Source organism: Ovis canadensis, chromosome 4, assembly GCF_042477335.2.
Source record: "Ovis canadensis isolate MfBH-ARS-UI-01 breed Bighorn chromosome 4, ARS-UI_OviCan_v2, whole genome shotgun sequence".
NCBI lineage: Eukaryota > Metazoa > Chordata > Mammalia > Artiodactyla > Bovidae > Ovis > Ovis canadensis.
Window position 1 is genome coordinate 125468672 of NC_091248.1, and position 18339 is coordinate 125487010.

Consider the following 18339-nt stretch of genomic DNA (forward strand, 5'->3'; position numbering starts at 1 on the left):
TGGTGGCTCTATGGGGAGGCTAATGGAGACCTCTTCTAAGAAGATTTATGCCACACGCAGCACCTCCCAGTTCTGCTGCCGCCAGAGCCCCTGTCCCCGCGGCAGGCCACTGCTGACCTGCGCCTCCACAGGAGACACTGAGACACTCAAAGGCAGGTCTGGCTCAGTCTCTTGTGGGGCCTTTGAGTCCTGGTGCACACAAGGTTTTGTCTGAGTCCTCCGGGCGTCTCTGGCGAGTATGGAGTTTGATTCTAAACATGATTTCACCCTTCTGACAGTCTTGCTGGGGCTTCTCCTGTGCCCGTGAATGTGGGATATCTTTCTTTGGTGGGATCCAACATTCTCCCATCAATGGAAGTTCAGCAGCAAGTTGCAGTTTTGGAGTTCTCACAAGAGAAAATGAACACACATCCTTCTACCCCATCACCTTGGGACATTACAAGTGAATCAGCAATACATATACATGTATCCCCTCATTTTTGGATTTCCTTCCCATTTAGGGCCCCACGGAGCATTGAGTAGACTTCCCTGTGCCAAGCATACAGTGTGTTCGCATTAGTTACCTATTTTATATATAGTGGTGTATATGTATCAATCCCAATCTCCCGTTTCAACACACCATCCCCCACCCCTTGGTGTCCATACGTTTGTTCTCTATATCTATGTCTCTATTTTTGCTTTGCAAATAGATTCATTTGTACCATTTCCCTAGATTCCACATACATGCATTGATTTACAATATTTGTTTTTCTCTTCCTGATTTACTTCACTCTGTATAACAGTCTCTAAGTCCACCCATATTTCTATAAATGAGACGATTTCATTCCTTTTTATAGCTGGGTAATATTCCATTGGGCTTCCCTGGTAGCTTAGTTGGTGAAGAATCCACCTGCAGTGCAGAAGACCCCAGTTCGATTCCTGGGTCGGGAAGATCCTCTGGAGAAGGGATAGGCTACCCATTCTAGTATTCTTGGGTTTCCCTTGTGGCTCAGCTGGTAAAGAATCTGCCTGCAATGTGGGACACCTGGGTTCAATCCCTGGGTTGGGAAGATTCCCTGGCGAAGGGAAGGGCTGCTCTCTCCAGTATTCTGGCCTGGAGAATTCCATGGACTGTATAGTCCACGGGGATTCACAGAGCTGGACACGTCTCAGTGACTTTCGCTTAGCTTAGCAATATTCTTTTGGATATACATGCCACATCTTCTTCCGCTGCTCCTCTGTTGATGGACATTTAGGTTGCGTCTATGACCTGGCTATTGTGAAACTACTGCAGTGAACATTAGGATATATGTATCTTTTGGAATTATGATTTTCTCCAGGTGGATTGGTGCAGCCACTATGGAGAACAGTGTGGAAGTTCCTTAAAAGGCTAAAAATTGAACTACCCTGAGACCCAGCAACCCCACCCCGGGCATATACCGAGAGGAAACCAGAATGCCAAAAGATAATGCCCTCTAGGGTTTATCACAACACCATTTAAAATAGCCTCAGTCTCCTTTGAAGACTTTCTCAGTGACCTCTAAACGTTGGAGCTCCCAGGCCTTGTCCTGGACTTCCTTTTCTTTGCTCTCTTTCTAAACATCTCCCCTCGATTATCTCATTCATTTCCATGGCACTAAATGCAATTATATGCTACGTATGACTTCAACGTCTCCAGTTGTGACCTGTCTCTTAATCCCCAGATGTTTACATCTAATTGTTTACCAGATGCCTGCATTTAACTGTCTCTAAGGCATCTCAAATCTAGCCTGTTGAAAATGGAGCTTTTGATCTCTCAGCCAGCAAATTGTGTCCTTCCGTTTACCTGTTCACTTTGGTCAGAAAGCTGGCACTCATTCTACGCCCTTCTCACTCTGTCTTCCCACATTGTCATCATGCCCACTACCTGCCGTATCCAGCCAATCACTGTTTTCTACGTTTTTCTATCATATATAGTTCAAACTCAATCGATCTCACCTCCCCTGATTCCAGCTGCTGTTGTCTCTGTTTAGGGCTACACATTGCCAGTCTGCTTCTGCCCTTACCCCCTCCAGTCTGCTCTCTAAGTAACAGCCAGAGGCATCTTTTAAAAACAGAAGTCGGACTGTATTGCCTCTGCTGAGAACCTATCATGCTTCTTATCCACGGTCCTCAGTCTCACACTCTTTGCAGAATAACTCCTCAGCCTTAACTCTGCCCCGCATCCTTCAGCTGCATGTTTCTTGAGCCCAGTGTTGAACTCAGTGCTGTTTCATTAGTTCAGCAAGTGTTTATTAAGCCCTTGAGTACCTGCACCAAGTTCTTGGTTAGATGATCCGGGTTCAGTGATATCCGTATTGCTTCAGGGACAGCAGAGTTGTGGTTACAACAAATATGTTCCAAGTACGATATGAGAAACACAACGATGCCTGTGTGCTCACTTGGGTCTGACTCTGCAACCCTTTGCACGGTAGCCCGAAGTGCAAACCCAGGGCTAACTGGATTGTTAGGGAGGCAGATGGAGATGGATGGATATCCAATCTGAACTTGGTCTGGTACTGGGGCTTGGGAAGTGGGTGACATTTTCTAGCAAAGTACTTAAAAGCTCAGACCAGATGGATTTAGGGCCAGGGCAGGTGACAGTGTTCTTGGCCCGGGGTGGGGGGGCGGGGGGGTGGGGCGAAGGGGAGAATTTGCTGGGTTTAGAGGTGCTTTGATATTTTAGAGAGTCTTTTTTTTTAAGTGAAATCACCTGATACATTTGTACTTCTGTTAAAACTAAAGTGGGAACACCAGTTTTAGTTTCTTTGAATATGTTAATTCTGCTATATTAAGGGTGTTCTTTCCCTAAAAAGTTATTTCTAGCTAATTATCCTCACCAAGGAACTTAATCTGTCAGACTGTCGTGCTAATGTTCCTCACAATGGGGCTGCTTCAGTGAATAGAAACTGAGTTAATGGGGAAAATTAAATACTTAGAGGAGTTGATTATTTGGGGATTTTCTTCCTAGGTGATAAATATTATCTGTATCATCAAAAAATATCTTTAAGTCTGGTGCTTGGGTTGAAAGGAGGGAAAAGGGCCCCAGATTTTTCTTTTTAACTGAAGTATACTTGATTTACAGTGTCGTGTTAGTTTCTGGTGTACAGCACAGTGATCCAGTTATATATATATGCAAATGCATATATATATATATTCTTTTTCATAATCTTTTCATTATGCTTTATTAAAGGATAGTGAACATTGTTCCCTGTTCTATATAGTAGGACCTTGTTGCTTACTTTATATATAGTAGCTCATATCTGTTAACCCCATACTCTTAATTTATCCACCCACCCCCCGCCCCCACTCCCTTTTGGTAACCTTATAAATCTATTTTCAATGTCTATGAGTCTGTTTCTGTTGCCACTAACTTTCTAATCAGAAGTCACTAAGACCACGGTTCTTAGTGCCTCCAAAATGTAAATTGATAGGATTCATTGATGTGAGAGTTGGACTATAAAGAAAGCTGAGCATCAAAGAATTGATGCTTTTGAACTGTGGTGCTGACTCTTGAGAGCCGCTTGGACAGCAAGGAGATCCAACCAATCCATTTTGAAGGAGATCAGCCCTGGGATTTCTTTGGAAGGAATGATGCTAAAGCTGAAACTCCAGTACTTTGGCCACCTCATGTGAAGAGTTGACTCATTGGAAAAGACCCTGATGCTGGGAGGGATTGGGGGCAGGAGGAGAGAGGGGATGACAGAGGATGAGATGGTTGGATGGCATCACTGACTCAATGGACATGAGTTTGAGTAAGCTCCAGGAGTTGGTGATGGACAGGGAGGCATGGCATGCTGCAGTCCATGGGGTTGCAGTCAGACATGACTGAGTGACTCAACTGAACTGAACTGAAGGATTCATTTGATCTGTCCAAGTTTCAGGGGGCAGAGAGCAATGTGAGCTAGGGTCAACGTGAAAGGAAGGGCTGACTTCTAAGACTGTATCCTGTTAATAGTCAATCAAACTATCATTTTCAATTTTATGTTTTCTGCTACATCAAAGCTATTTAGAAAGAAACTTCAGAAAGAATATAATTTCTCATGTTAGCCTGATACAACTTAGATTTAAACTAAATACTAACAGAAAATAAAATTCTCCAACAATAAAAAATTATATATAAAGTACAATGGTAGAGAATTTTAAAGAATGTGTTATGTATTATAAAGGGTATGGTGCAGGTTATAAGTGGGTTTATTTATGATTTGTATGTGAAATTTCATTATTTGGATGGTTCTGGTAGTTGATTAAAAGGTAAGTTATTTTTCAGGTGTATAGTAATTGCTTATTCTGTGTAACTTTCTTCTCTTTAGTGGCATAACACACATTTTATTTGCCTTTGTGCACTCAGGGCCTAGAACAGGGCTTGGAATAAAGCAAGTTGTTGATGAACAGAAGCTCCTATGTTCAGTACCTCTTACTATACAAGGAGATGGACGCACATTTAGCGCAGAGTGATTATCTTAATGTCTAATTCAGAAAGAAAATGGTGATGGGTTTAAGAAGCTTATTGCAGCTTAGATGCATTATTTTGCTCTTAAAAAAATCCTTACAGTTTACAAGATTTAAAAAATCTTGAAAATATTGCAAGTACAGTACCAGGATTCTATAATTTCAAATATCACTTTGTTTGACCTGTTAAGACTTTCAAAATATCTAATTTTCTAAGCTTAATTAATTGTAGAGCTATCTGACAGGATCTATAAGCCCATGAACTATAATTCAAGTGCGTATTTTATAGGAATCATTGATGATGACTAAAAGAAGTTTGTTGAAAAAAGGGCTTCCCTGGTAGCTCAGAGGTTAAAGTGTATGCCTGCAATGTGGGAGACCTGGGTTCGATCCCTGGGTCAGGAAGATCCCCTGGAGAAGGAAATGGCAACCCACTCCAGTATTCTTGCCTGGAGAATCCCATGGATGGAGGAGCGTGGTGGGCTGCAGTCCACGGGGTCGCAAAGAGTTGGACACCACTGAGCGACTTCACTTCACTCATTTGTAGTCTATGAGGAAGGTGGAGCAGAAAAGCAGACAATAAAAAAATATATTATGTACTACGTTTGAAGTCCATATGTATATGCAATGGGTATAGAGAAGGTGAGAGGCAGAGTAGGTTGTAAGTTTAAATAAGACAGATTTGGCAGACCTCAATGAGAACATGCCATTCAAATCAAGGCTAAATGGAGATGAGGGAGTTAGCCTGGAGACCATCTGGAAAAAAACGCCTCTAGGCAGAAGAAAGAGCCATGCTAAGGCTGTAACCATAAGCAGCTTGCATGTTTGAACCATGAGTAGGACAGTGTGGTAGAGTAAAATATTTGAAGTGATTTCTTAAACCAAGTATGAGCAATAATTTTAAGGTATTTTTAAATAATAGGAAGTGTTATCTTTAAAGGTCCACAGAAATGCTCATTGACCCAAGATGACATTTACCTAGTGTCCAAGTTCAAACTCATATCAAAATCCAACTACCATCATAAGCTACAAGGATCAAAGAGTAACATTTCCTTGCTACACAGATGGAAATCTTCTTATTGCCACAGAGATGAACTCCCGACTATCAGATACACACAAACTACATCTCTACCCAGTGTGAGAGAGAAAAGAAAGGGAAGATTAGCTTGTCTGAGTATTGATATAAATGCAGTCAATAACTGTAGCTGTATTGTAAACGGATGTTAACATCTCCTCAGTGGAACAAAAACATTAACAAATATTCTTCTTCCCAGAAAACAGCTAATGTCTTCCTAGAAAAAAAGATACACATAGGCTCCAAATTGTTCTTCAGGTGGGTATGAATGATCCACCATTATTTATACTTGCTCACAGCACTCCATTTGTCATCCATCTTTGAGCTGGAATTGTGAACATAAAAATAATCAACATTTTCCACCACCTGCAGAACATCATCTGTACTTTTAGCTCGTTTCCTCAGTGCTTCCTGCAGGGGTTCCATCTGCTTTATATACCTTATTTCTCTACATGTGATTAAAGCTGCTTATGCCACCTGAGCTGCATACATAGCCAGCATAATGGAAGAACTCAATCCATCACAGCCCACCATGGTGAAATGGCCTTTATAGTTTTAGGGTCTAGGTTACGGAGGTGCTTTTAATACCCACACAAAATGCATGTGGGGAGAAAAGACATGACACCATAAATTTCTAATAATTTAAATTATCTCAGCAGGATCATAGCCATTGAGAAAAACCTTCTAAACAAAACAATGGTTTATGAATTTAATGGTCTTTTGGAACTTATCTACCTGTACATTTGATGAAATTTTTGTATAGATCATCCTACAAATGACAAAAAATGAAACAAAAAGCAAAAAAAATTATAGCCTACCATAATTAGAATCTAATTTGCATAACTTTTTAATACTTCAGGTAAACAACTGTCTAAGAAACTGTTTTGTGGCTTATGCAGTAAAGCATGCATAGATCATGTAAAGTGACCGATATTTCCTAGATTACTGCTTCTGCAAATCTGGAATTCCTCTAAAGTCTACCTGAAATAAGGTGCCTGTTAATTCTTTGTTTTGATATGAAGTATTTCTAATTTATGCCCAATACCCAAATTAAGAATATAACATCAAATATCCATAATCCTATATTCCCCTTGGCATATTCCATATTTTAGAGGAAAAGCTTTCAGCTGTTCCCTGTTGAGTATGATGTTAGCTGTGGGCTTGTTGTATATGACTTTGGAGAGATAGTTTAAAAAAATGTCAGGAGTCACCTGGTGGCCCAACGGTTAAGAATCTGGCTGCCAGTGCAAGGGACACAGGTTGATCCCTAATCGGGAAAGATCCCATATGCCACGGTGCAACTAGAGCCTGTGGTCCACAACGAGAAAAGGCACCACAATGAGAAGCCCATGCCCATAAGCTGGAGAAAGCCTGTGTGCCATAGTGAAGACCCAGTGCAGCCAAAATAATAATAATCAAAGAAAAAATAGCTACCTAGAAACTTAAATAGCTACTTGGACATGACTTAGCAACTGGGCAGCTGTTAAAAATTTTTAAAATGAAAATGTCACAATATAAGTGAATCTTCTCTCTCTGAAGCTTTCCAGCACCCACACCATGAAGATCTGCTGGACCTTTCAACCCATACACAGTTGTTATGACTACAATCTTATACTTCACTATCCCAGACCGTTCAATTTCCAATCAATCAGGATCCCATTTACTGAACTCTTTTGTCCCCAAGATATTTGACCTGAGTTGTAAGAAGAGTAAGATTGCTGTTACCACCATCATCATATGGCTCATCCCTATTTAACCTTCTTGATTCACTGAAAATACCTTGTCCTCTTGGTCCCTTCATGGCTTTCTAAAGCTTTCCATGTGAGCTGTCAGGACCCTGTGCATAGATCTGTTTTAGCACCTGTTTGCAATTTGTAATTTCAAGCTTAATGTTTTCTCTCCTCCTCTGTGCTGCAAGCTTGTTGAGGACAGGACCTCAAGTCTCTTTCATCCTTGTGCTTCCAGAACGTAACATGGTGCTAAAATATAAAAAACTGAGTAATGATTTGTGATGTGTATGTGATTGAATTGTATTACTGCTTTATGACTTTTTTCTTGATGTAGTAGCATATATTATTGTCATTTAAAATAATACTTAAAAAGTCTAAAATAATGTCTATATATTCCTCTGCTCCCTGAAAATGAATGGGATGATGTGGGAAACACAACAAAAGTTTTGACATGTCACCAAGCATATCACCATGAGGTTAAAGATACAGTAGTTAAAAGAGCCCTAAATGCCAGAATTAGGGGACAAAGTTTCCATTATTTTGCTACTAACTCTTTGCATTCAGTTTGTTAAGCCACTTACTTCTGACACTTGGTTTCTTTTTTTTTTTAAATTGGAGAATAGTTGATTTACAATATTGTGGTGAGTTTTAGGTATACAGCAAAATGATATTCATGTATATATATGAATACATACATATATGGGCTTCCCAAGTGGCTTAGTGGTAAAGGACCCACCTGCCTGTACAGGAGATGCAGGAGACATGGGTTTGATCCCTGGGTCAGGAAGATCCCCTGGAGAGGGGCATGGCTACCCACTCCAGTATTTTTGCCTAGAGAATCCCTTGGGCAGAGGCGCCTGGCAGGCTACAGTCCATAGGTTCACAATTTGAATATATACACATATATAGTTGTAAAGAACCTGCTTGCCAATGCAGGAAACATAAGAGATGTGAGTTTGATCCCTGGCTTGGGAAGATCTCCTGGAGGAGGGCATGGCAACCCATGCCAGTATTTTTTCCTGGAGAATCCATGGACAGAGGAGCCTGGTGGGCTACAGTCCTGGTGGGCTACAGTCCATAGGTTTGAAGAGTCAGACATGACTGTAGAGTTTAGCACGCATGCACACACACATAATAAATATCTATATACCTTTTCAGATTCTCTTCCATTATTGTTACTATAAGATACTGAATAGAGTTCTCTGTGCCCAACAGAGTCCATCTCTGTTGTCTATGTTATATGTATTAGTGTTTCTGTGAATCCAATACTCCCAGTTTATTCCTTCACCTTTTTCCCCTTTGGTAGCCATAGGTTTGTTTTCTCTCTTGGGAAGTCTGTTTCTAAGTTCGTTCGTATTACTTTTTTAGAGTCCGCATGTAAGTTATATCATATGATACTTGTCTTTGTCCGACACTTCACACAGTATGATACTTTCTAGGTCCATCTGTGTTGTTGCAGATGCTGATATCTCATTCTTTTTATGGCCAAGTAATATCCCACTGTTTGAGTGTATACACACAATATATACACACATCTCCTTTATCCATCCATCTGTTGATGGACATTTAGTTTGCTTCCATATCCTGGCTTTTGTAAACAGCGCTGCTGTGAGTGTTGAGTTACATGCATCTTTTCGAATTAGACTTTTTGCCTATTCTGGACATATGTGCAGGACTAGGATCATAGGATCTTGTGGTAACTCTATTCCACTTGGTTTCCTAATCTCTAATAGAAGAGAGTCAAAATGGATACTCTCTAAAATGGCATTATATTGATACTATATAGAGCTCAAAGTTTTTCATATGAGAACATGGTTTCCTTTGAATGGTAAGTCTCTTTCCTTGGCTATGTCCTACTATAAGCCTACAAACATTTCTTATTAATTCAGTTCTTATTAATGCTATAGCATTTCATTGGAGAGCCTTGCTCATATCTTCTTCACAGCTGAGGTTCAATTGTTGATTTACTGAATCAGAATAATAGCTATCAAGACTTCGTGCCCAAAGAAAGCCACAGAGTAATTTATCAGATGCAGTTTATGAAATGGAGGAGAACTTTAAGGTAATTTATAATATAATACTCCCTTATTTTTAGAGATAATTTCAGAGTTAATATGAATAAAGTTATGAAAATCTCTCAGATTAACAGATTGGTCCCTAATCAATACCATAATACTGTTTGAAAATCAGAAACACTTAGATGCAATTGCAGATGTATAAGAGACAATTCTTTTTTTCTACTGGATTTAGCTCAGATTGGACTTTAATTAAAATGTTCTGTATAAACACCTGCTCTATACTGTGAACTTCAGATTACATATGGATAACATGAAAAAGGATCAAACAACAGCTGGATATGTTAGGAATAATTCTTTGCTTTTTTCACTGGTCATTTTCGAGCTTAATCAGGCTGTGGTCATAACTCCAGCCATACAAAGAACTGAGTTCACATGAAGTGAGTTACTTGAGAATTACAGTTAATTAGGATAAGGAATTCCCTGGTGACTCAGATGGTAAAGCATCTGCCTACAATGCAGGAGACCTGGGTTCGATCCTTGAATCAGGAAGATCCTCTGGAGAAGGAAATGGCAACCCACTCCAGTGTTCTTGCCTGGAAAATCCCACGGATGGAGGAGCATGGTAGGGTACAGTCCATGGGGTTGCAAATAGTCAGACACAACTGAGCGACTTCACTTTCTTTCACTTTGGATAAGGATATGGGGGTTACTGATACAGGTAGCAGAGGGACCTTTCTAACGTACATGTGTCAACATCACTAAGCAGAGTCATCCTGAAGACCCTGTAATTGCCAAGGAGAGGAATGTGTCCCCAATATGTTTCATATGTGCCCCAGTATTTGAGGCATATTATTCAATTAGCTGTACTTAAAACAATATACAATGTTACAGTTTTAAAATATGTAATTGCACAATGAGATAGATACTGAGGACTCAGTAATCACAAAGGCCATTTTCATAACACACTAATCCAAAAAGAGTATTTGAGACACACTAGTTTTTCAATTGCTTCTTCATGAAAACGGAACAGTGGCAGAAATTTAGAAGTTTCCATGTGCAGTGGTTTCTATTTGCATTACACACATATCTGATAATACATACTATATAAACACACTGTGAATATGGGAATAAGATTTTTGATTTTTCCACTTATGATACTGGCAAAGAAAAATCTATACAGCATAACTGTCTTCTAGATGCTGGATATCTGCAAAATTGTTAATATCCATTTGTCATGTAAGATTTAATAGCTCCAAAGGAGCCATTGCAACATGTAATATGCAAGCATTAAAAAATTACTTGCAAGATGCATCAACAGTAATTGTTTTGTGCTATCAAAATAGAGCAGATATGTTACCTTTTATAATGCCATGACACTATAAAAAGTTTTAAGTCTTTATAAAGATATACTATTTTCAAGCCCTTCTGAAGTATAATTTTACTGAAGCAAACAATAGTATGTCAAAAATAAGTTAAAGCAAACTACTTTCACTTGCTTCAAACCTTCCAAAGCCAGTGGCTATCCATCTAACTGTAAGATCACCATCCCCTCATCCTTGTTATATTCCTGCCTTCGACTTCTGCCGCTCTCCCCTTCCTCACTCACCAGTCTCCTTGAATACCTAAATGACATCAGAAACATTCTAGAATTAGCATATTTACATTTTCATTCCCTCTGTCGTGTTTTCCCCAGACATCCACAGGGCTTGCTGAACAGCGACCTTATTAATTCAAATGTCCCTTTTTCAGGGCTTTATGGTTTCCTCTGTGTTTACAAATGCAGTCCCCATCATGCGTGCATGTGTGCGTGGGTGCTCAGCCATGCCCTACTCTTTGAGACCCCATAGACAGTAGCCCTCCAGTTTCCTCTCTCCATGGAACTGAGCAGGCAAGAATACTGGAGTGGGTTGCCGTTTCCTTCTCCAGGGGACAATCCCAATACACACAGCCTACCCGTCCCTTCTCTGATTTAGTTTTTCTCCTCATCATCATCACTGGCGAATAGTGGTGATGATATATGTGAAAGAATACATATATGTAAAAGAATGCATATATATGTATATGTGCTGTGTGCTGTGCTAAGTCGCTTCAGTTGTGTCTTGGACTGTAGCCTGCCTGGATCTTCTGTCCATGGATTTCTCCAGGCAAAAATACTGGAGTGGGTTGCTGTGCCCTCCTCCAGGGCATCTTCCTGACCCAGGGGTCAAACCCATGTCTCCTAAGTCTCCTGCATTGGCTGGCAGGTTCTTTACTGGTTGCACCACGTGGGAAGTGCTGCATATGTATATGTGCATGTATGTGTGTATATATATATATTGGAGAAGGAAATGGCAACCCACTCCAGTATTCTTGCCTGGAGAATCCTGTGGACAGAGGAGCCTGGTGGGCTGCTGTAAATGGGGTCGCACAGAGTTGGACATGACTGAAGTGACTTAGCATGCATGCATGCATTGGAGAAGGAAATGCCAACCCACTCCAGTATTCTTGCCTGGAGAATCCCAGAGATAGAGGAGCCTGGTGGGCTGCCGTCTATGGGGTCACACAGAGCTGGACACAACTGAAGTGATTTAGCAGCAGCAGCAGCATGCATATATATGTATATGTATTCTTTTAATTTTGCTTATTATCTGTTTTCTTTACCCCACTAGAATGTAAAAATGTAAATTGCAAAAATGTACAAATGCTTTTTTTTGCTGTGTTTTCTTTGCTGCCTAGATCTGTATTTGTCATATAGTAGGTACATGATAATATTTGCTAAATGAATGAGTAGGCTATAAAACAAATATAAAGGTATAATGTACAGGGGTTTGATGATGAAGTGTGTGGGCTGAGATGGCTGGAACTAAAATTCAGAGTCAAGAAGTCACCAGGACCAAAATGTTAGAACACTTGGTTCTCACAAATGTTAGGTGTATGGCAAAACAACAAAAAAAAAAAAAAAAAAAAAAAAACCTCTTATGGGGCAATTAAAAAAAAAATGTTAGGACACTGCTACAGGACAAGGCTCTTGGTAAAGATTCTTTAAAAAAAAAAAAGAAAGAAAGAAAGAAAAAGGAATAAAAGGGAGAGAGGAAAAAGTAAATGGTGATAACCATCTGAGAATTCGGTGCCACAGACTGATTGTAGCAAAAAAGAGATAGAAGTTACCTAATTCAATTAATGGATTTTTAATTATGTGAAGCTAAGTCTGAGGTCTGTATGTAAATGACAGTTTGTTTTCAGAGTCATGTCAGAAAGTGACAGAAATACCAAAATATATTGTGATTTTTCTTGCCATATCGGAGGAGCTCAAAGAAGACAGTTCTGATCAGCCCAAAGATAAACCTGGAAAATTAATTATCCTATAGAAAATGACTACAAGGGCACCACAATTGAACTTCTTTTAATTGATTTAAGAATAGCAAGCTGGAAAGTCATCAGATAAAGAGGCATGTTGTAACAGATGAAGGGAAATTCTGGCTCAGAGGGGTGAAGTGGTCTGTTTACAGTCTCATGGGGTAGTCTCCACAGAACTTGAACTAAAGTGATTTTAAAAAGTTCCTGTTGTTGTTCTGTCACTAAGTTTTGTCCAGCTCTTTGCAACCCCATGGACTGTAGCATGCCATGTTCCCCTGTCCTTCAATATCTCCTGAAATTTGCTCAAATTCATGTCCATTGATCTAGTGATGCTATCTAGCCATCTCATCCTCTGCTGTCCTCTTTACTGCCTGCCCTCAATCTTGCCCAGTATTAGGGTCTTTTCCGGTGAGTCAGCTCTTTGCATCAGGTGGCCAAATTATTGGAGCTGCAACTTCAGCATCAGTCCTTCCAATGAATATTCAGGGTTGATTTTCTTTAGGATTGACTGGTTTGATCGCCTTGCTGTCCAAGGGACTCTCAAGAGTCTTCTCTAGAACCACAGTTTCAAAGCATGAGTTCTTTTGCATTCAGCCTTCTTTATGTTCCAACTCTCACATCTCTACATGACTACTGGAAAAAACTATAGCTCTGACTATACAGACCTTTGTCAGGAAAGTGATGTCTCTGCTTTCTAATATGTTGTCTAGATTTATCATAACTTTACTTCCGAGGAGCATGTGTCTTTCAATTTCATTGCTGAAGTCACCATCCTCAGTGATTTTGGAGCCCAAGAAAATAAAATGTCACTGCTTCCACTTTTCTCCCTGTTATTTTCAGATCAAATGTTTATATTCTATTTATTTTTATTGGTTCTTTCTTCTAGTCAATCAAAGTTTTTGAAGTCCTGTGCTCAGTTGCTAAGTTGTGTCCAACTCTTTGTGACCCCATGGACAGTAGCCCACCAGACTCAGCCTCTGTCCATGGGATTTCTAGGCAAGAATACTAGAGTGGGTTGCCATTTCCTTCTCCAATGGATTTGAAGCCCTACTATGTGCCAATTATCACTGTAAGCTTGGTGCATATAACATTGAAAAGAATCCCTGCTTTCTTTCCTTCTCATGGAGGGAGACAGATATTTTTAAAAATATTTTAAATGTGCCCTAAGATAGGCACACCAGGGGATTCCCTGGTGGCTCAGAGGTTAAAGCGTCTGCCTCCAATGCGGGAGACCCGGGTTCAATCCCTGGGTTGGGAAGATCCCCTGGAGGAGGAAATGGTAACCCACTCCAGTAGTCTTGCCTGGAGAATCCCACGGACGGAGAAGCCTGGTAGGCTACAGTCCACGGGGTCAAAGAGTCGGACACGACTGAGCGACTTCACTTCACTAAGATAGAGATAAATGATATGGATAAAAACAAAGCTGAGCAGGTCGATGGAGAGCAGCTGTGGTGGGGGTGGGACTCGGGGAAGGAAAGGTCATCACTGGAGCTCAGAGCAGGAGAATGAGGGGGTCAGAGGAGGTCTGAGCAAAGATGGCTCTAGACGCAGGAAAAGAGTCAGTGTGAGTCTCCGAGGAGGGCCTGCCTGACCTGTTTGAGGAGCACAAAGGAGGTCCGCGTGATCAGAGCCAAAGAAACAAGCGGTAGGGCTGCAAGGAAGCGCCAGACCTCCGCGGGCCTTTGGCTATTCTAAGAGATGGACTTTGTGAATAAGACCAGACGCCGTGTAAGGACTCGGAGCTGTATCAGAAGCTGACTTGTACTTGAAATCTCAGCATGGCTCTTTGTTGAAGGTAGACATGAAGGGACAAGGTGGGGGAGAGGGGACCGGTTTAAGGTCATTATGGGATTTGCAAGAGAGGGGCCCAGGCTTGGACCAGAGCAGTCGTGGGCGCGGGGTGAGGAGTGCCCAGATTCTGAATAGTGACTGAAGGTGCAGCACGTGGACGTCACTGACAGGTGCAGGAGGAGGCGGAAGAAGGGGGCTTTTCTCCCAGAACTGGAAGAATGGAGCTCCCATCTCCTGAAATAGGAAGACCACAAGAGGGGCAAGTTCAGGATGCTTCTCTCAATCTAAAGCCCCTTCTTTAGAAGGGCTTCTCCTCCTCCTTCTCCTTCTGTCTCTTTTTGACTCTGTCTGTGGGTGTGAGTGTCTCTCACTGTCTTCCTTTGTCATGGATCCCTCGGTTGTTGTAAGACAGGAGTGTGTGATGTATACAGTTTTCCACAACGTGGATGTTGCTGTTTCCGTTTGGTGCCATTTAACATCTACCCCTTGCCCTCTGTTTTCTAGAAATTGGCAGGTAGGTCCATAAACTTGGTGAAATTCGTGTCTGAGTTTTATCCGCACCCCTCCACCTGTAGTGCAGTATACCTGCCCCCCACCTCCAGAGCCCCAGGGGCACATCTCTGGTTTCGCTTGTTGGTTATATTTGCAGCCATGAATAATCCTACTTAGACCCTACTAACTTGTTAGAAGTTACCAAATGATGACGCTCTTAGAATTTGGCCTTAGTTTATGGGCTGAAATATTTCCACAAAGGGAGTATTTAGTTACTTTAAGATTCATATAACTAAGGTAGACAAAATGCTGGATTCCTTGCCTTCATTTACCAGTTTTCAAAATAATGAATTAGTTACATAACACATTCCAAAATTTAAACATTTCATTGTTGTGAACTCGTGGGATTAAATATATTTGATGTATTTTAATTTATTGCAGGAAATTCTTCCTGATGTCAATTTAAATCTTTTTTTTTTTTTTTTTGCCTTGGCGAATTTTTGAACCACACTTTGTCTCCAGTAGTTTGTTTCTGAAGTCACAGCATGTTCCAGATTCCTCTTAGCCATCTCCGGTCCTGGAATCAGACATTTCTCCAGGATCCTAGTTTTCTCTTAATGGAAAATGGTATTGAGTGATGACAACTGTTACCAGAAGTTGGTCCTTGTTTGGGGAGTTTTTTCAGTGGAAAGAAGTAGGGCATATTTTTAAAAGATAACAACATCATCATAGGTTCATAGTGATGCTTCTAATTCAAATGCGTAACTTTGTAGGATTTTAATTTAATCTCATTAATCTTCTAGATGCTTCTCCTTTTCACATATTGCAATTTTCAGGGTTCAAAACACCAAGATAATTACTGATTTGCATCATTCCACATGTACAGAGCATTTCAATAACAGAGCAGGCAGTGTCTAATTTTACCTGAAATGTCAGGGTGAGAAGAACATTTGTTGACAAGATGAGGATGCATATTCTGATTACAGCAAACAAAGCTCCAGAGGCTAGAGAGCACGTAGCTCATTTTAGGAGGGAGCAGAGATTGTTCTACAGGAGGAGTGAAGGGTTATAGCATTGGGAAGGCATTGGAACACAGTGGCAGCGTGTGCAATGCTGCAGGTTTTAGAGCATCCCACCAAATACTCAGGCTGTTTGTTTTAAGAAGATAACTTGTGTTTGTTTTTAATAAAAGAAATATTACTTTTCTACCTTGCCAGTATACACAGAACTTAGGTATGAGGAAAGGTAGGGGTTATTTTAATAATTACTATCCTTAACTCAAAGATTGATCCCAAAGATTGAAGGCAGGAGGAGAAGGGGACGGCAGAGGATGAGGTGGTTGGATGTCATCACCAACTCAATGGACATGAGTTTGAGCAAACTCCGAAAGTTGGTGATGGACAGGGAAGCCTGGCATGCTGCAGTCCATGGGGTTGCAAAGAGTCGGACATAACTGAGCCACTGAACTGAACTGAATCCTTAACTCTGTTCTATATCTGTTCATAGAAAACAACCAGTGAAAGTGCAGCTCCGTTATTTTCTGACTTTTGAAGATGCACTTGCATACTAATGACCCATTGTCCTGGCCTTTTTCTCCCCACAGAGGACAAAGTATGGACCATCGTGTCTCACGATTTGCAGATGCAGACGACGGTGGTGGGCTACAACCCAGAAAAATACTCGGTAACACAGCTCGTATACAGCGCCTCCATGGACCAGATCAGTGCCATCACCAGCAGCGCCGAGTACTGTGAGCAGTATGTCTCCTATTTCTGCAAGATGTCGAGGTTGTTGAACACCCCAGGTAGGCTGAGAATGGAGTGTTACTTTTAATTACTATCTCAGCTGGTGTTTGGAATTACCTAAACAATCCAACAGGTGTGGCTTATGATCTTAACAGTCCAGTCTTCAAAGCACAGGCAGCTGTGAAAGTCGAATAGACCCACTTGGTTTGTTTTCTGGAGAAGGAAGTTAACATACAGTTTTAAATCCACTGTTTCTTAGAGTTTTCCAGTTTTATATGCATACGTATGTGTGTGTGAATGCTTCTAGTGCATAATTAATCAGTATTTGCTTTGGGCAAAAGTTTGTGAGAGTTCCTTGTGAACTTTCAAGTAATTCCCTTTGAGTTCTTCAGCTGTCTTTAATGTACAGATGAAAGAATTCCAAAGGCTGTCTGCAGGTAAATAGCATACAGAATAGAGATAGGATTTAGAGCTCTTCGTTCTCTGTAGTCATTTAATAGTATCTGCTGGTCTCAGGAAGTCTGCCGTTGTTGTTTGTTTGTTTGTATTTTTTCCCATGATGGCTTATTTTAAGAATGCTTAAGGATTTATATGTGTGTGTTGGGGGTAAAGAAAATTGGAGACTTTATAAAGGATGTATTGGAAATATCTTTAGCATAAGAGACATATACTTGGGGATTCTTGGCAGTAAATTCAATATGTTGACAGCAACCTAATCTCTCCATCTATAGTATAAAATTGTAGAAATAAAGCACATGCTTTGAGTCAGAGAAACAGAGTCACACTTTTCATCCTGGCTCTGTGACTTTGGAGTCACTGAACCCCTCTGCCTCAGTTTCCAATGTCTTTCAGTCAAATAGGGATCCTATTTCAAAGCGATTGTGAAAATTTAATGAGATAGTGTACTAAGGGCTTATTATAAGTCTTAATGCACTTAAGGACTTAATAAATAGCAAATAGTAAAAATAGTATATTGATTATTTTTAAATTATTAAACAAGTTTGGAAGTGGCATTATGTCAGAGACCAATGGGATGTTTTATGCCCTAAATCGTTGTTGTATTGGGCCAGTGTTGCAGGGAGTTGCTTACAGAGAATAGTTATAAGCAGAACTGTATATACTGTTTTGAAGATTACAGTGCTTTTATGTATAAAGCCTTGTACTCACATTACAGACAAGTATAACCTAGGAATTGTAAGAAAGTAAAATCTGTAAAATATGAAAAGGATTGGTTCAGACAATTAGCGCTTCTGTTTAGAGAAAGAAGTCTTGACCAAGGCTGTGATGTTGAAGTGATGCTTTATTAAAGATGTTGAAAGGCAATTTGTGGTGGGTAAACAAGAGTCAGGAAGACAGAATGTGAAAGATCCTTCAGGCCATGATGAGAAGTGGTTTAGCAGAAGCAGAGTTCATGTTGAAGAGCCGTAAGAAATAAGGTTGGAAGTAAAAAAGGGAGGCACCATGAAGGAAACTAAATGCAATGCTGGCAATTTTCCCTGATGGCCTGGACTTCTCAGGTTTTAGCGTGCATGCAAATAACCAGGACGGATAAATCAAATGCAAATGGCAGGGCTCCATTCCCTGAAATTCTGACTCAATAGGTGTCAGGTGGGCCCCAGAATTTTCATTTGTACTAAGTGCTATGGACTGAATTGTGTTGCCCAAAATTCATATGTTGATATCCTAATCCCTAATATGACTGT

At 40.5% G+C, this 18339-nt stretch overlaps 1 protein-coding gene across 1 annotated transcript in view; it reads left to right on the top strand.

The window, feature by feature from the left end:
- Positions 1-18339, top strand: part of CNTNAP2 (contactin associated protein 2) — a 2336063-nt gene that overhangs the window by 1561080 nt on the left and 756644 nt on the right. The window contains exon 14 of the mRNA XM_069588655.1: positions 16495-16695. Coding sequence (XP_069444756.1) covers positions 16495-16695 — 201 coding nt within the window. The remainder of the gene's footprint in view (positions 1-16494; positions 16696-18339) is intronic.